This window comes from Nyctereutes procyonoides, unplaced genomic scaffold (genome assembly GCF_905146905.1).
Source record: "Nyctereutes procyonoides isolate TBG_1078 unplaced genomic scaffold, NYPRO_anot_genome, whole genome shotgun sequence".
In the NCBI taxonomy this organism is placed as follows: domain Eukaryota; kingdom Metazoa; phylum Chordata; class Mammalia; order Carnivora; family Canidae; genus Nyctereutes; species Nyctereutes procyonoides.
This window is the reverse complement of record NW_026575146.1, coordinates 67221278-67243401: the sequence shown is the minus strand read 5'-3', so window position 1 is coordinate 67243401 and position 22124 is coordinate 67221278. Positions and strand designations below refer to the sequence as shown.

The 22124-nt window shown below is 43.6% G+C and overlaps 1 protein-coding gene across 2 annotated transcripts in view; it reads left to right on the top strand.

The window, feature by feature from the left end:
- Window positions 1-10356, top strand: part of LOC129500893 (zinc finger protein 773-like) — a 60480-nt gene extending 50124 nt beyond the window's left edge. The window contains exons 5-6 of one of the 2 annotated variants that reach the window (XM_055311787.1): window positions 179-277; window positions 7387-10179. In XM_055311787.1, the coding sequence (XP_055167762.1) occupies window positions 179-277; window positions 7387-8483 (1196 nt within the window). In that variant the 3' untranslated portion in view covers window positions 8484-10179. Of the gene's footprint in view, window positions 1-178; window positions 278-7386 lie in introns of both variants that reach the window. The other variant, XM_055311790.1, reaches the window with a different exon arrangement.
- Window positions 10357-22124: the final 11768 nt, after the last annotated feature.

Here is a 22124-nt window from a genome sequence, read left to right as displayed (position 1 = left end):
TGCTCTCTTCCTCTGGCTGCCATGGGATGCGCCTATACCAGCAATTGAGGCACTAAAATGGCCACTGCTTGACTAGGTTGTTCTTGTAAGAGTTTCCTCCAAGATTCTTCTGTAATACTTTTGTTTTCTTTCCTGTGGTCTGTTGTGGAGTGGGTCCCACCTGTTGTCTCTCCCTTAGGACTTGCATCTTCCAGGACTCATGAAGTTAGCCGATTGGAGTGGTGGAGAGAACCCTTTTTGCCTCCCTGTGGAGTCATGACTGCAGCCATGCCAGGAGGTACTTGGAGGGCAGAGGTGGGCAAGTATGAACTCAGTGATGGGCTCAGGTCATACCAGGAATCCTTCTACTGAGCCCTGATGATTTGTTGCCAAGGCACAGTCCATGGCTGATTCCCATCTTTTCTTTCTCAGTTGCACACGTTTTATGTCTACTATGATTTCTGATCTTGGGCTATCCCCCATCTCTGTCTTCTGTATCTCATGTGGTCCTCCCCACTGCTCCCTCTGCAATGCTCCCCGGCAGTAACCTTGTTTTGTATTCTTTATGTTCATTATGTTCAACAGGTCTAGAGAGAGTCGTGACACACAGTGGGGTCTATGTGTGTTGGGGGGTGGTTCACATTGGAGGGAGCACCCAGGGAGTGGGCTTAATCAAGCAGAGGGAAGCAGAGAGTGAGTGAGGACCTATGGGCAAGTGACTTTCCTGGGGGCAAGGAGGGGCGTACACAGAGTTAAGTATAAGCTGATATCATTTGGAACATTTGAATGTCACTAGGTCACAGGAGAGGGCAAGAAGGGGGACTTGTGACTAAGACCAGCCTTAACACTTTGTTAAGCTGGTCACCTGAATGGAGTGCTCACAGCCTGTTTGTGGGATGTTGAGTCAGCAGGACAACATGAAGTTTAAGAGGTTATAATACAATGAACCCTGTGATGTCTCAACATCATTAATGATACTGTGATGGGTAATGCTTGCCACCTGAGTTGTGGAGATGTTATAGGTAACTGGAATAGCTTGGTCTACCCATCAAAGGCAAGCTTTGACATAGGTGACAACTGAGAGGAATACTATTAGACATATGATGAGGGTTTGAAACCCAGGCCACAGGTGGGCACTGTGCTTAGTGGGGAAAAGCCAAGAGAACAAGTTAGGTACCTCTTGGTTTAAGGGAATCTGCTGGGAGATTTTGGTTATGTTATGGAAGATTTTTACCTCTTGGCCTAATCAGAGCTTTGCTTGTAGCTGTTTAGAATGATTGATTTAGGGATCCCTGGGTGGTGCAGCGGTTTGGCGCCTGCCTTTGGCCCAGGGCGCGATCCTGGAGACCTGGGATCGAATCCCACATCGGGCTCCCGGGGCATGGAGCCTGCTTCTCCCTCTGCCTATGTCTCTGCCTCTCTCTCTCTCTCTATGACTATCATAAATAAATAAAATTTAAAAAAAAATAGAATGATTGATTTACATATAGCGGGAGGTACCCTGAATAGCATCAACACCTTCTTTCCTGGCTAGTTAACAGTTAAGCCAGACTGTTATATATGGCTCTCTGGGCTTAGAGAGACTCATTTGCTTGTTGCATAGGGACAGTGTTTATTTTATTTTTTTTAAGTTTTTTTTATTGGAGTTCAATTTGCCAACATATAGCATAACACCCAGTGCTCATCCCGCCAAGTGCCCCCCTCAGTGCCCATCACCCAGTCACCCCAACCCCCCACCCACCTCCCCTTCCACTACCCCTTGTTCATTTCCCAGAGTTAGGTGTCTCTCATGTTTTGTCACCCTCAGTGATAGTTTCACTCATTTTCTCTCCTTTCCCTTTATTCCCTTTCACTAATTTTTATATTCCCCAAATGAATGAGACCATATAATGTTTGTCCTTTTCCGATTGACTTATTTCACTCAGCATAATACCCTCCAGGTCCATCCACGTCAAAGCAAATGGTGGGTATTTGTCGTTTCTAATGGCTGAGTAATATTCCATTGTATACATAAACCACATCTTCTTTTTTTTTAATTTTTTTTTTATTTATTTATGATAGTCACACACAGAGAGAGAGAGAGGCAGAGACATAGGCAGAGGGAGAAGCAGGCTCCATGCACCGGGAGCCCGACGTGGGATTCGATCCCGGGTCTCCAGGATCGTGCCCTGGGCCAAAGGCAGGCGCCAAACTGCAGCGCCACCCAGGGATCCCTAAACCACATCTTCTTTATCCATTCATCTTTCAATGGACACCGAGGCTCCTTCCACAGTTTGGCTATTGTGGACATTGCTGCTATAAACATTGGGGTGCAGGTGAGGGACAGTGTTTAATGTAGCTTTTGTATGTGATCTTGAGAGGGTCGCCAAGAGGTGCTGGTTGGCACTCATGATATAATCTTGTTTGACAAAGGCTGCTGTACTGGGGCCAGCTCTGGTGTCTCTTGTGGCTGTGGCGAATCCTGTTAAGATAGGAATAAATAGGGATCCCTGGGTGGCGCAGCGGTTTGGCGCCTGCCTTTGGCCCAGGGCGCAATCCTGGAGACCCGGGATCGAATCCCACGTCGGGCTCCCGGTGCGTGGAGCCTGCTTCTCCCTCTCCCTGTGTCTCTGCCTCTCTCTCTCTCTGTGACTATCATAAATGAATAAAAAAAAAAAAAAATTAAAAAAGATAGGAATAAATATTGCCAGTTTTGCCTGGGGTTAATAGCACAAGGGAGATGCCTGGTGGATAAAGAACCATGGGGATCCTCTGTAACCACTGCACATTGGGGTATAGACTCATTGGGAGTCAGTAGGGGAAAGTTTGTAAAGTGCTATGCCCATGGGTTTGGCCTGCAGTAGAATCCAGAGATGCTGTTAGTTACTGCTTTATTGGAGAGAGAGAGAGCATGCAAATGGGGGGAGGGGCAGAAGGGGAGAATCCCAAGCAGATTCTGAGCTGAGTGGGGAGCCTGATGCAGGGTTTGATCCCACGACCCTGAGATCATGAGCTGAAACCAGGAGTTGGATGCTTAACCGACTGAGCCACCCAGGTGCCCCTGAGGTGCTGTTATTTAAAGTATATGGGCCTGTGAGGTAGTTAGCATTAAGGAGGGCAAAAAACCTAACATGGGAAATAGGTCAAGTGCAGTTGGCTCCTGAGCACAAGCAGTACATTTGTGGGGGTGACTTGATTATAAAGTGCAGCCACCTAGGAGAGTATAGTTGGGAACAAAGGCAGATGGTGTAAGCAAACAAGGTTCTTTGGGGGGACCCTGTCTGGGTCCTGACAGTATAGATTGTGGAGTCACTGGGCTGTTTAAATTATTCATGGACAACTCAATAAATGTATGTTGGGTTCCTTGAAAGATAAAGGCAAACAGGGGCTGTGGCTGGTAATAGGCACTGAATAAATTATATTGCCCAGATCTATCACAGCAAAGTTGTCACTGGGCACACTTGGGTATTTTCAGTTAGTTCAATTATGTTAGGTGTTAGAGCTTTAATGGGGAAAACTTAAACTTTAGGGTTTTAATAATCAATAGTAAGTGGCACTGTGGGTAAAAGCCTTGAAGACTGGCCAAATATGATTATTGAAAGGAGATATTATGGGAATAATCACCCTTTCATTTAGTAGATCTTGTACAGCACTCTTGAAGGCCAGCAGTAGTTTCAGATGATACTGTGGTGTGTTTTCGACCTTCACCACCAGGAGCAGGCCTGTAGGTTTTCATTTGGTGATTCTTACTGGCAGGACCAAGGACCTTGGCTCCTTCAGCTTTGTATGTGGTGTGCACTGGCATCTTTGTCTAGAACAGAAAAACTCAGTGTTAGGGGTCACTGTGACAGGTAGCCATTTAATAAAGACCACTGCAGTATTGACATTGAGAAATTTATTTGCCATAAGTAATTTTACTGGCATTACCCTGTAGTTTAAAGGGGCACTTCCTTTAAATCTGAATAGGTGGCTTGGAATGGTGGTGACTTGGGCTCCAGTCGTACATAAAGTTAAGAAATGTTTAAGAATTCCAGTGAATTAGCAGAGTTGTATATGGGTGATTGTCCTGGGGATTGTGACAAGGCCTGAGGACTAGCTGAATCCTCACTGGAGGCCTTGACTGTTGCCATTTTTGGAGCTCGAAGCATCTTTGGGTGATTCCAGAGGAGTGGTTCCCCGAGCCAGCAGACCTGTGGGTAATATGGATGAGGCTCTTTGGCTCTTTTTTTTTTTTTTTTTTTTTAAGATTAATTTATTTGAGAGAACACAAGCAGGGAGGAGAGGCAGAGGGAAAGGGAGAAGCAGACTTCCTGCTGAGCAGGGAGCCCAATGTGGGGCTCAGCCTCAGGACCCTGAGATCATGACCTGAGCTGAAGGGAGCCACTTAACCGACTAAGCAACCCAGGTGCTCCTGGTGAGGCTTTTTAAAAGATTTTATTTATTCACTCATGAGAGAGAGAGAGAGGCAGACACACAGGCAGAGGGAGAAGTAGGCCCCACTCAGGGAGTCTGACATGGGACTCGACCCCGGGTCCCCAGGATCACGCCGTGGAGTGAAGGCAGCGCTAAACCACTGAGCCACCCGGGCTGCCCTGATGAGGCTTTTTAAATACTTTGTTTAGTTGTAATTTGGGGATGGTTTGCCTAGTAGTTAGTTCGCGGGGTCTCTGTTGTCAGTCACCTGGGGGCAGTAGGGGTGAGAGGAAGTTGGGAAAGATGCAGACTGAATGGTATAGATGGGGGTCCTGCATACTAGGAGGCAGAGTATGGTAAGTCAGACTTGGTGAGTCAGAGTAGGTGGAGCCCTTACAGCATGTTGAGAAATTAGTTCCATCCTGTTTGGTGTGGGACATGTTAATAAAATTAATGTTGTCCTGTATTGAGAAGGCCACCTACAAGAACAACTCCTAGACTTTGTGACAAAGGAGGCCTCCTCTGGATAAAAACCACTCAGGATTTTTCTTGTCTACGTGTTCAAGTACTGATAGATCCACTCAACCATTCCAACTTTTGTGGAGGACCATAAGGGCTTCTTGATAGTTCTGTTGGCCATTTCTAGGCCATGAAAATCCAGGTCAGTAAAGGCAGGGCTTCTGAATCCTGAAGGGTAGTAGAAGTTTCAGATTCCTCATCTGAGGCTTTTATAATCTCATCAAAAGTTTTGGCCTGTCACTCCTGCTCTGGCATTTGGGTGCCTTCAGCTAAAAATGTCATGTGGGACTTGAACTTGGTGGGCCAGAGGATCTTTAAGTAAGTTAATGTGGGGCACCTGGGTGGCTCAGGTCATGATCCTGGGGTCCTGGGATCAAGTCCTACATCAGGCTCCTCGCAAGGAGCCTGCTTCTCCATCTGCCTATGTCTCTGCCTCGCTCTCTGTGTCTCTCATGAATAAAACCATTAAAAAAAAAAAGTAAATTAGGCATCTTAGGCTCTTTAGTAATGTCAGCAGCTGCTTCATCTCTGGGGCTCTGAGCAGGAGTTGCAAGCCTGTATTGAATGTTCTCAGTAACCAGTGAGCTCCTTTCCCCCTTCTCTTTACATGAAATCTTCCAGAATAGTTTGGATTTCCAGTCTTGTGAAGTTATGAATTTTAATTTCTACTTTCTGTATTCTCGACCTGCTGGGTCTGGAAAGACCTTGGATGCTTCCTTCCTATGGGCCTGTCCATCTCTTAGGATGAGCTCAGCTGGATTGGTATCCATCGAGAGCTATGGTGGCCTGATGTCCTTTGGGAATTGGCCCTGGACCTTGGGAGCAGAGTTGGCAAGTTGATAGCGTCACTAAGCAGAAATGTTTCAAAGGTTTTTACCTCTCTTGAATTATTAGCTAACTTCCTCTGGTTATTGAGAGTGCTGGAATGAAATGTTCCTGCTGAACTTCTAGGTCATTAGATGTTGTGCCACTTATCTCCAGAGGTAAGACCTGGGATTGATACCCATGAGATTGGGAGGCAAAGAGCAACAGCAGCAACACACGCAGTGGAGGAGTTGCCAGCAATACTGACCCTCACAGGGTGCCATGATAGACTTCCTGTGAAGGTGATGCAGTATATCTGCTTAGGACTGAGGAGCAACATGGACTTGAATGGGAACACAAAAAACCTCCCAGTCCTGGTGCCACAAGTCCACAGGAGTCATCTCCCCAGCGCTACCCAGCCCTTCTCTGTTGACAGATCTGCTAATAGCCAATACCTGACATACAGTGTTTCTTTGGTGGGTGCAAGGTTACCCTTTCACTCTCAACCTCGATCCCAGTAGAGACTTCATAATATTTTTATCCAGTTATACCAGTCTATCCCTTAACAGAGAGCACCAGGAGTACACCCCCTCTACCTCACTAGCTCCCTGTGGAGTCAAAACTGGCTAGAAGTGAAGTCTCAGGGTATTGTAGGAGAATGAGCTCCACAATTTAGGATGGAAAGCCTTGGCAGTGCCTGAGAGAGGCAATACAGAGCAGCACAAGGCAGCACACAGGAATGCCAGCACAACACTCAGCTTTCCCAGATGGTAGGGCCCAACTGGGACAGCTGGTTAGTAAGCCAAGCAGTTAAGGGGCATTTCCTAAATCCTCCCTCATCCATGAGCAAACCATCCTATTTGTGATGCCAGTCATTTTGTATTCACTTACAAGACAGGTGCAGCCATAGGAGGAGACAGTAGAGGCTCAGGAATAAACAAAATTTATCGTACTCACAGGTCTGAGAGAGACAGTCACTGAATTCTGGGAGGAAGGTCCCCTGGGAGGGAGTGCCATGGGAATGGGCTTAACCATGCTGGGGAGTAGAGAGACCTGCAGGCAGGTGCCTTTATTGGGAGTCAGGGTGGGATGCACAGGGAAAGGAATGAGGGGACTGCACTGGTGCATTTGCATGGTGCTAGTTCCCAGTCAGGGGAGGGTAGGAAGGAGGACTTGTGGCAGGAGCCCACCTTATCAGACTAGTGTGCGTGGTTGCAGAGTTCACATCCTGTTTGTGGGAGACTGAGGCAGCAACAGAATATGAAGTTTTTAAGGTCAGATACAGGCTTTCACTGAATATGTTATGAGGTGTGCATGTATCCTTAATAGTCCTTGAACACCAGCTATTCAGTTGCATTTGGTTCTTTCCTGTTCCTGGACACGCCTTTTCACACTGTGTTACTGGGTCATCATCATCAGCCTTGTGGAAGGCTATTTGCAGAGTGTGTTGGAGACCCAGTCTGCTCCTCGAGCTGCATTCCATCCTTGTGTCCTTGCTGCTCATGAGGCTCCCACCAATCTGTGAGCTTGCTGGGTCTAGCACCACACAGCAGCCCTTCCTCACCCTGAACCTCAGGCCTGATTCTGCCAGTAATGTGATGGACTGTTTATGGGGTGTGTGAGACACAATTGTAAGCAGGTTATCTCCTTCCACTGAAGTCCATGTACATTTCAGCATCTCTTTGCTTTCAGGTTGGTGGCATAGAGCAGAGATTGAGGAAGGACCTCTTGAGCAGAATGTTTACCTAAAAGGAGTGCTCAGAGAAAAACTTCAACACCAGAGGCTGCACTGTGGAGAGAAGCCATTAAGGAGAGAAGAGGCAGGAGAGGTTGGAAAGGACTTCCCAATTAGTTCTGGTTTTCTCAGTCATCAGGTGACCCGTGACAGAGGGGAGCCACAAGGAAGCACCAAGAGCAGGGAGGCCTTTCACCCTGGAAAAAGGCGTTACAAATGCAGCGAATGTGGGAAAGCCTTTGGTCAGAAATACTTACTTGTTCAGCACCAGAGACTACACACTGGAGAAAAGCCTTATGAATGCAGTGAATGTGGCAAATTATTTAGCCATAAATCAAATCTTTTTATACATCAAATAGTTCACACTGGAGAAAGGCCTTATGGGTGTAGTGAATGTGGAAAATCCTTTAGCCGCAATGCTGACCTCATTCAACACCAGAGAGTTCACACTGGAGAAAAGCCTTTTACATGCAGTGAATGTGGAAAAGCCTTCAGGCATAATTCCACACTTGTTCAGCATCATAGGATCCACACTGGAGTGAGACCTTATGAGTGCAGTGAATGTGGGAAATTCTTTAGCTTTAACTCGAGCCTCATGAAACATCAGAGAGTTCACACTGGAGAAAGACCTTATAAGTGCAGTGAATGTGGGAAATTTTATAGCCACAAGTCAAGCCTTATTAATCATTGGAGGGTTCACACTGGAGAAAGGCCTTATGAGTGCACCGAATGTGGGAAGTTTTTTAGCCAAAGCTCTAGCCTCATGCAACATCGGAAAGTTCACACTGGAGAAAAGCCTTTTAAGTGCAATGAATGTGGAAGATACTTTAGTGAGAATTCTAGCCTTGTTAAACATCAGAGGGTTCATACTGGAGCAAGACCTTATGAGTGCAGGGAATGTGGGAAATTTTTTCGCCACAGCTCCAGCCTTGTTAAACATCGGAGGATTCACACTGGAGAAATGCCTTATGAGTGCAGCAGTTGTGGGAAATCATTTAGCCAGCGTTTCAACCTCATTCAACACCAGAAAGTTCACAGTGGAGAAAAGTCTTGAATGTGGGTAAGGTGGAAAAGCCTTTAACCAAAAGTCCGCTCTGGTTCAGCAATAGAAACATCACAATCCAGTAGGCCTCATGAATACAGTACGTGTGAAGAAAGGCTTCAGCCAAAGGCTTACCCTTGTTAAGCACCAAAATGTTCAGACTGGAGAGAGGCCTTAGGAATGCAGCACACATGCAGTCTCATGGTCAACCTAACTTAAAGAGGAACTCTAAAGGTAGCCTTTTTGAGGGAGATAGCAATTGAACATCATTGATCCAAATATCCTGACATTCTGTCTCCTGTGAAGATAGGCCTCTGCCTGGGAGCTCCAGGGAGAGGGAGTCCTGTGTTCTTGGATGTATTAGTCTGGAGTGGAGTTTCCAGCTCTATCACTGGAGTGGGGAGAAAGGGAATGGTCTTAGTTCAAATGTGATTGTCTCTTGCTGTTCTTACAAATAATCAGATGTTCTTAAGGGTTTCCTCATTTGCTCTATATCTGAGGACAATTCCAGAGTTTTAAGTTGTGTTTTTATAATTTCCCCCAGTTTTAATGGGAAGCAGGCCTGCAAAGCTCCTCACACTGTTATGCAGGAAGTTGATCTAAATATTTAACTTTATAAGAACTTGCCAAGTAGTGTAATGCCATTTCATATTTACTCCTACAGTATTAGGTTTCCAGTTTCTTCACCTTATTGCTGATGACTGTATATAAGACATGGGCCATTCATTTCAGCCATTCTAGTAGGTGTGTGGTTTTGACTTGTCTCCCTAATGACTCAGTGTTGAGGATTAGTCTCTGTGTTTATCTGCCACCCATATATCTTCTTTAGTGAATTATCATTTAATGTTTTTTGCTTACTTTTAGAAAAATTGGTTGGTTTCTGTTTTCTGATTTGATATATATTCTACATATAAGTTCTCTATTTGATATATGCTTTACCAATGTTTTCTCATAGTCTATGCCTTTGATTTTCATTTTTCTTTCTTTTTAAAATTTTCATTTCTTAACAGTCTCTTTCCTAGGTTAGAATGTATTAATTTTCAGGAAGTTCAGCTTATGTATTGGTTAGGGACTACATGTTTGGTATTATATTCTTTTTCTCTTATGGTACTCTATCTTTGTTTGTAAATAAAAGCCTTATCTGAGTATGCTGGAGTCTTATGAGTCCTTTCCAATCCCGTGAAATCTTTGTGGATTTAAATGTACATGAAGATTTCAATGTATGTAGAAATATTTACTTGTGTACATATCCCCTGTCTCTTCTAAGAGAGCCTAAAAGCAGTGGAATCCAGTAGGCATGAACATATTTAATGCCCTCTTATTGGTGCAGTTTTTCAGTAAAAAGAACTGGAACTTCTTAGAGGCTAATTCCAGGTTGGTTCAGGAAAGGTACATGAGCCTAGGAAATTTTCTTGGATTAGTAAAGAAATGCTCACAGAATGATGTTGATTTATTAGCTTTCTAGTGCTGTCCTAACAAATTACCACAAACCTATGGCTCAAACAACACAAATTACATTATAGTACTGTAGAGCAGAAGTCCCACACAGGATGGGTCTCAGTAAGTTAAAATCAAGGTGCTGGCAGGGATGTGTTCTTTTCTGGAGTCTCTAAGACAGATTCTGTTTTCTACTCATTTGAGTTGTCGGACAATTTCAGTTCCTTGTGTTTGTAGGTCTTATGTTACTGTTTTCTTTGTGGCCGTCAGCTTAGGGTCATCCCTGGAATATGTAAGAATTTTTACAGCATATTTAAAGATAAAACGGGATACCTGGGTGGCTCAGCGGTTTAGCGCCTGCCTTTGGCCCAGGGCGCGATCCTGGAGTCCTGGGATCGAGTTCCACGTCAGACTCCCGGCATGGAGCCTGCTTCCCCCTCTTCCTGTGTCTCTGCCCCTCTCTCTCTCTCTCTCTCTCTCTCTCTCTCTCTCTCTCTCTTAATCAATCAATCAATCTTAAAAAAAAAAAGATAAAACAGTACCAATTGTATACAAAGTCTTCCAAAACAAAGTTCAAATACTTCCCAAGTAATTAAGTGAACCCAATACTAACATGATACTAAATGTGGATAATATTAAAACAAATTACAGGGCAGCCCAGGTGGCTCAGCGGTTTAGCACCGCCTTCGGCCCGGGGCCTGATCCTGGAGACCCGGGATTGAGTCCCGCGTCAGGCTCCTTGCATGGTGCCTGCTTCTCCCTCTGCCTGTGTCTCTGCTTCTCTCTCTCTCCTCTCTGTGTATTCTCAGAAATAAATAAATAAATAAATCTTTAACAAAATAAATTACAGAGCAATACTCACATGAACACAGATACAGCAAAACCTTAAAAAAAAATTCTGGAGGTGGGGGAATGATGGTGGCAGAGAGGGAGGATCCTAGGGTCACCTCATCCCACAAATACAACTGAATGTCAAAGCATCCTAAATACCCTAGAAATCGACCTGAAGATTGGCAGAACAAACTCCACAACTAAAAGTAGAGAAGAGTCCACATCAAAGAAAGTAGGAAATGTGGAGCCATGATTTGGGAGAGAATTGGACTGTGGCCAATATGGTGGAGAGAGAGCTGCACTGATGGAAAAGGTCTAGAGACAGACTCCCACAGAGGAGTATGCACAGGGAAAACAAATATCCATATCAATTAGCTTGGAAAGCACGAGGGGCCAAATTTTGTGAGTTATTGGATCAGGAGAGGCTGAAGGCCTGGAATCCTAAAGGTTGGTGGGCTTAGATCAGATAGAGCCCCGAGGCATTTGAGGTTCCTCTTGGAGGATAGCAGGGCAAACAACTTGGACATACAGCATGGAAACAATGATCCGATGAATTCCAGGGTCCAGGGAATAAGCCAAGGCTATTGGCTTATCTTGGAGTGTGTCCCAGAGAGGCAGCATTTATTTTTTTTAATAATTTTTTTAATTTTTATTTATTTATGATAGTCACAGAGAGAGAAAGAGAGAGAGGCAGAGACACAGGCAGAGGGAGAAGCAGGCTCCATGCACCGGGAGCCCGATGTGGGATTCGATCCCCGGTCTCCAGGATCGCGCCCTGGGCCAAAGGCAGGCGCCAAACCGCTGCGCCACCCAGGGATCTGAGAGGCAGCATTTATAGAGAGATCCCTCCAGGAACAGAAGAACTGATAGTCACCGTTTCCCTCCTCTGCACCTCGGCATAAACACAGGGCCACCTGTGGGAGGCAGTGTAGCATGAATACTTACTACCTAACTTACTTACACCAAACCCAGCAACCCCCTCCCACACTCTGGTGGAACCACCCTTGCTAGTCACGCTTGCCTCAGTCCCATTGCAGCTGCCCCTCCCCCAGAAGATTGTTCTGCCAACAATGCATCTCCCAACTCAGGAGTTTTTCAGAGCCTTGGTTCTGGCAATGGTGGTGACAAGTCTCAATTCATAGCAGACCAGAGCACATCCACTACATTTGGGCCAGGGACCAAATGCTGCCCACAACAGGCAAAAAGCCTCTGCAGATGAGTGGCCTTGAAGGAAAAACCATCCAAGACAAAAGAGCAGAGCACACATAGCACACATTAGAGACAACTGCAAAAGTGTCAGGCCCTGGGAAAAAAGGGACACTACACAGCAGAGCACTACTGGACCTCTTCCTCATAAAACCTTCAAAAACAGGAGACATAGCTGACTTTACTAATACACAGAGGCACAGAGACCTAGACAAAATGAGAAGACAAACTTGTCCTAAATGAAAACATGACAAGGCCTCAGCTGGAGATCTAAGTGAGCAGATACTAGCGACATGTCTGATGGAGTATTTAAAGCAACAATCATAAGGAATACTCATGGACATCAGAAAAGAGTGGACAACATCAGTGAGACCCTTAACACAGAGCTAAAAACCAATCAGAGATGAACAGTGCAATAAACAAGATTAAACACATATTTGATGCCATGAATAGCAGGCTGGAAAAAGCAGAAGAATAAATTAATGACCTAGAAGAGTAATGGAAAGTAATTAAGGTAAACAAAAGAGGGGAAAAAAAGAATTAAGCAAAACAAAAATAGACTTAGGGAACTCAGTAACTCCATCATACATACTAACATTTGCATTATAGGAGGAGGAGGAAAAAAAAGGAAGAGGAGAAGAAAAAATTTATTTGAAGCGATGATAGCTGGAAAATGCCCTAATCTGATGATTGAAGCATATCTACATCCAGGAGGAACACAGAACCCTCAACAAAATCAACAAAAGCAGATCTTTACCAAGGCATATTGTAATTAAAATGGCAAAATATAGTGATAAAAAAACTAAAAGTGGCAAGACAAAAGAAGACAGTTACATGCAAGAGAAACTCCATAGGCTATCTGGGAATTATTCAGCAGAAACTTTCCAAGCTAGAAGGCAGTGGTATGATATATTCAAAGTGCTGAATGGGAAAAATCTGCAGCCAAGAATACTCTCTTCAGCAGGACTATCATTCAGAATAGAAGGAGAGAGTTTCCCAGACAAAAAACAAAGGAGTTCATGACCAGTAAGCCAGTTCTGCAGGAAATATTAAAGGGGACTCTCAGTGGAAAGGAAAGACCAAAAGTGATGGTATGAAGGTAGGAAGCAAAAGTAGTAAATATGACAACATATACCTAAAATGGGGAGGGGGAAGGGACAAGGAGTAAAGAATGGGTTCAGACTTAAATGACCATCAACTTAATATAGATTGCTATATGCAGAGATGTTATACATAAACTTAATGGTAACTACAAATAAAAAACCAGTAATACGTGGGGCACCTGGCTGGCTGTCAGTTGAGCGTCCCAACTCTTGATCTCACCTCAGGTCTTGATCTCAGGATAGTGAGTTCAAGCCCCACATTGGGCTCCCATGGACCCTACTTAAAAAAAATCCCTAATTTGTTAGGGATGTCTAGGTGGCTTGGTCATTTGGGTAGCCAGTTCTTGATTTCAGCTCCCGGTCATGATCTCAGGGTCCTGGGATAGACCCCCACGTCAGGCTCTTGCACAGCAGGAAATCTGCTTGAGGATTTTTTCTCCCTCTGTCCCTCCCCCAACTCTCACGTGCTCTCCCTCTCTCAAATAAATCTTAAAAAAAAAAAAAGTAATATGCAAAGAATAAAGTAACTCTTACTATATAGGTCCCCTGAGGCAAGGAAAATTTAAAAAACAAACAATTGAGACTACATAAAAATAAAAAGCTTCTGCAGAGAGAAACAATCAACAAAACTAAAAGGCAACCTACGGAATGGGAGAGGATATTTGCAAATGACACAGCTAATAAATGGGTAGTATCCAATATATATAAAAAACATAAGATCCAACATCCAGAAAACAATCCAATTAAAAGATGGGCAGAAGACATTTCTGTAAAGAAGACATACAGATTGCCAACAGAGATATGAAAAGATGTTTATCATCAGGGAAAAGCAAATCAAAACTACAATAAAGTATCACCTCACATCTGTCAGAATGGCTAAGATAGTACAAGAAACAACAGGTGGTGGAGAGGATGAGGAGGAAAAGGAGCCCTCATGCACCTTTGGTGGGAATACAAACTGTGGGTGCAGCCACTGTGGAAAATAGTATGGAGGCTTCTCAAAAAGTTAAAAATAGAACTACCCTAAAAAAAAATAGAACTACCTTGCAATAGTATATTGCAAAAAATAATATGCAAACATATTACTGAATATTTACCCAAATAATACAAAAACACTAATTCAAAGGGGTACATGTATCCCAATGTTTATAGCAGCATTGTTTAAAATAGCCAAGATATGGAAGCAGCCCAACTGTCCATGGATTGGCAAATGGATATATATGATGGAATATTATTCAGCCATCAAAAAGAATGAAATCTTGCCATTTGCAACAATGCAGGTGGAGCTAGGGTATAATGTTAGGCAAATAAATCAGTTAGAAAAAAGAAATACCACATAATTTCACTCGTGAGGAATTTTTTTAAAGATTATTTGTTAGAATGCAAGAGAGGGAGACAGCAGAAGCAGGGGGAGATGGAGAAGCAGACTTCCTGCTGAATAGGGAGCCTAACTCAGGGCTTGATCACAGAACCCTGAGATCATGACCTGAGTTGAAGGCCATTGCATAACCAACTGAGCCATCCAGGCAGGCACCTCTCATTTTGAGGAATTTAGGAAACAAGCAAAAGGAAAAAAAACAAACCAAGAATTAGCTCTTAACTATAAAGAATAAACTAATGGTTACCAGAGGGAAGGTAGGTGAGGGGATAGGGGAAACTGGTGATGGGGATTAAGGAATGTACTGGTCAGAATGAGCACTGGGTGATGTATGGAATTGTTGAATCAGTATTTTTTTTAAAGATTTATTTATTCATGAGAGACACAGACTGAGAGAGGCAGAGACACAGGCAGAGGGAGAAGCAGGCTCCGTGCAGGGAACCCCATGTGGGACTCAATCCCAGATCCCAGGATTGTGACCTGAGCTGAAGGCAGGCGCCCAACCACTGAGCCACCCAGGCATCCCTGTTGAATCACTATTTGAATACCTAAAACTAACATAACCTGTATGTTAACTAACTGGAGTTCAATAAAAACTTTTAAAAAGCAATCAAGAAATCTTAACAAAATTTTAGCAAATTGAATCCTGCCATATTTGTATATACATGTATAAGCCCCAATAAGTCATAACCTAGCATGGTTTATCAGGTATCCAGGTTTACTTAATAATGGAGTTTATAATGGAGTCTCAACTACCAGGAAAATAAAAATCATCAAAGACATTGTGAAAGCATTTCACAGACTCAAAACCAGTCTATGATAAAATTTCTTAACAAATTAAGAACCTCAACTTGCTGGAGGGTACCTATGAAAAACCAAAAGCTTACATATTTGATGGCAAAAGCCTGTGTGCTTTCCTCCCCACTATTGGCAGTAATGGGACTATATCTGTGCTTAGCACTTTTACTCAATATTGTACTGTAAGTCGGTGTTAGTGACTTAAAAAAAAAAAGGTCTAAAGATCGTAAATGTAGAACCAAAACTGTCTATTCATATATGACATGATTATGTTGAAAATTCCAAATTATCCACTAAAAAGCTACTATGTCTAATGACTGAGTTTAGCAAGGTCCCAAGATAAAAAGGAAAATTCAAGCATATTTTGGAGATCCTGTGGATTCAGTTCAGCAAGTCAAATGAATTCTTTGGTTTCCCAATCATATAAAAGTTATGTTTATACCATAGTCTATTAAGTGTGCTATATAGCATTGTCTAAAAGAAATGTACACACCTTAATTAAGAAGTATTTTATTGCTAAAAAATGCTAACCATCATCTTAGCTTTCAGCAAGTCATAATCACTTATCACAGATCACCATAACAGATATAATAAATTTTAGGGACACCTCAGTGGCTCAGTGGTTGAGTGTCTATCTTTGGGTCAGGGTGTGATTCCAGTCTGGGGATTGAGTCCCGCATTGGGGTCTGCAGGGAGCCTGCTTCTCCCTTGCCTATGTTTCTGCCTCTCTGTGTCTCATGAATAAATAAATTAAAAATCTTTTTTAAAAATAATAAATTTAGAAATATAGGTAGCAAATGTGACAGATATGAAATGAGAAAATGCCATTGGAAAGATGGCACTGACAGACTTGCTCAAAGGCAGAGTTGCCACAAACCTTTAATTTTGTGAAAAATGCAATTTCTCAAGTGCAATAGAATGAGGTATGCCTGTATACTATAGCTGGTTTCTATATACCAGCTATGAATGTTTGGAAGTTGAAAAAATCCCTTTACAATAGCATCAAAATATGAGATATTTAGAAATAAATTTAAAAAAATATGTTCAAGAGGTATAAGAAACTATCAAACATTACTGAGACATTAAAGGCCTAACTAGGGATCCCTGGGTGGCGCAGCAGTTTGGCGCCTGCCTTTGGCCCAGGGCGCGATCCTGGAGACGCGGGATCAAATCCCACGTGGGGCTCCCGGTGCTTGGGGCCTGCTTCTCCCTCTGCCTGTGTCTCTGCCTCTCTCTCTCTCTCTCTGTGTGTGTGACTATCATAAATAAATAAAAAAAATTTTAAAAAAGGCCTAACTAGTTTCACTGATGAATTCTAGAGATGTAAAGAATAAATAATACAATAATACATCCTGTCAGAAAAGAGGATCAAATCTTTCCACTCCTTTTAAGAGGCCAAATAAGAAAGAAGCAGTTCAAGATGGCAGCATAGGAAGATCCCTAAACTCCTCTCCTCCCATGGACATCACACATCTCCAACTACTTATGGAACAATTCTCTCTGAAAACTAGCTGAATAGCTCCTCCACAACAAAGAATACAAGAGACACACTGACAGGCAGAAGAGGCAGAGGACACAGTCTTGCCCAAAACCCTACCCTTGCATGGTAATGCATAATTGGGAGAATCTCATAAACACTGGCTTCTCCAAGATGTGAGGATTTTGTGCCCCATGTCATGCACTCCAACTCTGGGAATCTACACCAGAGGGATGAAACCCCCAAACATCTGGCTTTGAAAACCAGTAGAGCTTATGTCCATTGTAGGGCTGTAGGGAATGGAGATTCTGCTCTTAGGCTGGCATGAAGGCTGGCATGAAGAATCATTCACCCCAGGATCTGATACAAAAGCAGCAGTGTGTTTGAGAGAGAGCACTAGAGAAACAGAGCAAGCATGAGTGGGGAGCAGAGGGAGATGGAGAAGCAAGGGAGCCCATCATGGGGGTCAACCTCAGGACCCTGGGATCATGACCTGAGACAAAGGCTTAACCCACTAAGCACCCAGGTCCCCTAAAAGCAGGAGTTTTGAAAATTTTTAAGACTGCAGGTAAAGGAGATTCCTTTGTTTATCTTTTTTTTTTTTTAATTTTTTTTTTTATTATTATTTATTTATGATAGTCACAGAGAGAGAAAGAGGCAGAGACACAGGCAGAGGGAGAAGCAGGCTCCATGCACCGGAAGCCCGATGTGGGACTCGATCCCGGGTCTCCAGGATCGCGCCCTGGGCCAAAGGCAGGCGCCAAACCGCTGCGCCACCCAGGGATCCCTCCTTTGTTAATCTTAAAAGCATTTGCTGGATGGGCAGTAGCATGCTAGAACTCTCTCTTGGGATGGAGATGCTGGTGGGCACCATTTTTGCATTCTATTTACTAGTACCAGCAATGGTGGGCACCAACTTTATACTCTCCTGTAACCTGCTAGCACCAGTGTGTGAACCTCTCTCCTGCCCCACTTTTAAGGCCCCACCAAAGCAAGGTGTGTGAATGCTGCAAGCACAGCCCACAGAAGGGGCACCCTTGAGCACGTGGCTCTTGTTGCCAGGGAAACAGCATTTCTGGCTCTCACAAAGCCTGACACAATCAGATAAAGTGGCAGGCTACCACCCATAGGACACTGCACAGACAGGAGACTGAAACACACCCCATCTTCCTGTGGAAAAAACCTATTTACTTCTAGAAGTGCAGGCTTCAGGTTTACCACACATCTGGAGGCTATGGAAATGCTTCTAGGGAATATAGGCCAGGGGACAGCATCTTTGTGCTCTTCCTTGGTCTTCCTACCAAGTTGAGCCAGTTACCTCCCAGAAGGGAGCTTAGGGACTTGTCTGGAGCCCCAGCTTTTGCAACTGTCATGAAAGGGACACCTGTAGATCACATGATCATAAGGCCAGCAGGGCTTATGATTGTGATCCAGTGGGACTGTATGTACTTGCATACCATAAAAACTGCTGCCTTAGGATGTAGCCTCCAGTTAGGCTGAAACTAGGTATAGACTATCCCTCCCTCTGGAAGACTCATGGGCCCTGGCATAGAATAAATCAGGCTATTTAGACAATGACAAATGTTTGAGAGATAATCAAGAGCTAAAGGAAGGCTAAGTGGTAAAGTTCTCCTTCAAGACTGGGAGAAAGAGCTACTATGCCTAATACATAGAAACAAAAAAAGAAACAAAGTCAAGCAAAATGAAAAACTAAAGGAATATGTCCTAAATGAAGAACAAGATAAAACCCTGGAAAAAAGAGTGAAACAGAGAAAAGTAATTCAATTGATAAAGAGCTCTTAGTGGTCATAAAATGCTTACTGAACTTGGGAAAAGAATGGATGAATTAAATGAGAACTCCAACAAAGAGAAAATATAAGAAAATACCAAACAGAAGTCCAAAAGTTGGAGAATACAATACATATTCCAGGGATGTAAGGATGATTGAACACCAGCAAATCAACCGATGTGATACACATTGGTAAAATGAAGGATGAAAGTCATACAATTATCTCAATAGACATAAAACAGCACTTGACAAAATTCAACATCTATTTATGATAAAAACTCTCAACAAAGTGGGTATAGGTGGAATATATCTCAACATAATAAAGACCATATATGACAAGCCTATTGCTATCATACTCAACACTGAAAAGGTGAAAGTTTTTCCTTTATTTTTTTAAAGAGTTCTTTAGAGCATGTGAGGAGGGAGGGGGGCAGGCATAGAGGATCTAAAGCAGACACCATGCTGAGTGCAGAACCTGACTTGGGGCTTAATCCCACAACCCTGAGATCATAACCTGAGCCAAAATCAAAAGTCAGATGTTCAACTGACTGAGCCACCCAGGCACCCTGAAAGCTTTTCCATTAATATTAGGAAGAAGGATGCCCACTCTCACTTTTATTCAACATAGCATTGGAGGGGATCCCTGGGTGGCTCAGCAGTTTGGCGCCTGCCTTCAGCCTGGGGCGTGATCCTGGGGTCCTGGGATCGAGTTCCCATTGGGCTCCATGCAGGGAGCCTGCTTCTCCCTCTCCTTGTGTCTCTGTCTCTCTCTCTGTGTCTTTCATGAATAAATAAAAATCTTAAAAAAACAAAACAAAACAAAACATAGCATTGGAACTTCTAGCCAGAGCAGTAATACAGGAAAAAGAAGTAAAAGGCATCCACATTGCAAAGGAAGAAATAAAACTGTCACTGTTTGCACACATGATTTTATATATTAAAAAATCCTTAAGATTCCACTAAAAAAAACTGTTAAGCAAATTCAGCTAAGGTTCTGTAAAGTAAAAAATCAATATACAAAAATATGTCATGTGTTCATACACTAACAAAATAGAAACAGAAATTAAGAAAGCAATCCCATTTACAACTGCATCAAAAATAATTTAAGACCAAGGAACAAACTTAACCAAGGAAGTGAAAGACCTGTATGCTGAATATTATAGAAGACTTTGAAGGAAAAAAATTGAAAAAGACACACCTAAATGGAAAGATGTTCTGTGCCAATAGATTAGACGAAATAACGTTGTTAAACTGCCCATATAACCCAAGGCAATCTACAGATTCAACACAATCCTTATCAACATTTCAAAGGCATTTTCCAGGGACTCCTGGGTGGGTCAGTGGTTGAGGGACTGCCTTCAGGTCAGGCCCTGACCCCAGGGTCCTGGTATAGAGGCCTGCATCCGGCTCTTTGCAGGGAGCCTGCTTCTCCCTCTGCCTGTGTCTCTGCCTCTCTGTGTCTCTCTTGAATAAATTTTTTTTGGAAAAAAAAAAGGCATTTTCCACAGAATTACAATTCTAAAATTTGTATAGAACCATTAAAAGACACTGCATGGACCTGCATTCTCAAACATCCCCAGTTCAGTACCACTTCCAAGCATATATTCATGCTCGTTCTTGTGACTGGAAAAATCATCCTTCATCCTACTGAGTTCCAGAAACGGGAAATGTGCCCTACAATTCCTGGTCTCCCTTAAGGGCCCTGAGCCAACAGCAACTCCAGGATCCCAATATCAGAGGCGGGAGGAGGGGAGAGCCAGAAGCCCTAGGTCACAGCATCCTATCAGAGCCCTGAGACCAACAGGGCGAGGGTCCCAGCGGCTGGTTTCCATTCCCCCGCTGCCCATTCACCCGCCCAGGCGACCCTTGCAGGCCCCTCGAGCTTAGTCCACTTCCCATCTTGCCCAGCCACAGGTGGGGCGTGACCTCGGCTGACCCGCACTCCCAGCTTCAGCTGCTGTCCTGTAAAATTCATTCAAGGCGGGGGATCCCTGGGTGGTGCAGTGGTTTAGCGCCTGCCTTTGGCCCGGGGCGCGATCCTGGAGACCCAGGATCGTATCCCACGTCGGGCTCCTGGTGCATGGAGCCTGCTTCTCCCTCTGCCTATGTCTCTGCCTCTCTCTCTCTCTCTCTGTGACTATCATAAATTAAAAAAAAAAAAAATTACTCAAGGCCCAGGGTCCTGCCTCCAGGCACCTGAGGAAGGAGGACTGGTACGGGAGGGGTGTGGGTTAGGCTAGGGTGATGGCTCACACAAAAGCGTAGAAGTGTGCCTACTCTCCTTTCTTCCTCCTTCTTCACCCAACTTGCCCAGACCCACCACAGCCTTTATGACATCATTGGAAGCCCCGCCCCCACTTCTGCAGGAAACACCTCACTCCTGGGTGGTTATTGGATGAGCCCCGGCCGCCTATGCACAGCCTGCTGGGTAATGTAGTTTCTGTCCTGCACGTGGCTAGGCTAGGATGGGCCTTTCTCATTCTCCGCAATCTTGGCCAAACAGCGCTGCAAGGGACCTTGGGAAATAATGCTCTCCAGCTCCAAATACACGACAGTGCCCAGGTTTCTGTGGCCATCTTTAGTGAAGGCCCATCCTGGGAAAGCTGTAATAGACTTCTCCTTGTGGCCCTAGGCAAGCCTCCTCAACCTCTGAGGGAAAAAAATATAATTAAAACCGTAAAATAAGGGGTTTCCCTGGGTGGCTCAGAGGTTTTGCGCCTGCCTTTGGCCCAGGGCGCGATCCTGGAGTCCCGGGATCAAGTCCCGCATCGGGCTCCCGGCATGGAGCCTGCTTCTCCCTCTTCCTGTGTCTTTGCCTCTCTCTCTCTATGTCTATCATAAATAAATAAATAAATAAATAAATAAATAAATAAATAAATAAATAAATAAACAAACAAATAAATCTTTAAAAAAAAAGTAATCTCAGATGAAACATTTACAATGATAAAAGGAATGAGGACCAAAGAGGGGAATGCATATGTCTATTGATACATCTGCTCATTATTTGTATTAAACATGAATAACATTTCCTTGTGAAGTCAGACTGATGGAATTAACATACATAATCTCAAAATATATACTGAGATAGAACATACTAGTTCATCTTCTAAATCCCTTATATTGCCTGGAAAGAAAGAAAAACATTTTAAGTCTTTTTTTAAATATTTTTAAAAATTTATTTATTCATGAGAGACAGAGAGAGAGAGAGAGGCAGAGACACAGGCAGAGGGAGATGCAGGCTCTATGCAGGAAGCCTGCAGTGGGATTCAATCCCAGGACTCCAGGACCACGCCCTGGGCCAAAGGCAGACGCTAAACTGCTGAGCCACCCAGGGATCCCCCATAAGTCTGCTGTTTTAAGTATTTGTAGATTTTAGCTTAAACAATAAACAGAATAAGCTTTTTAAACTAGAATTTTTTAAAAATCTGGATTTTTTTAAACAGTAAGTTTTTTTTTTCCTGTTAGAACCTTTTATTCTGAATTTGTTGGTGCTTCAAGAAAACAGCTTTGCCTATAATTCACTGTGCCCTGAACTAATGACACCAACTTATATTTGGCCAATTAGGAACAATGCCAAACCACATTCTTCTTAGGTCTATTCAGTTAATAAATGGCACTTAACTGATAGTTTCTT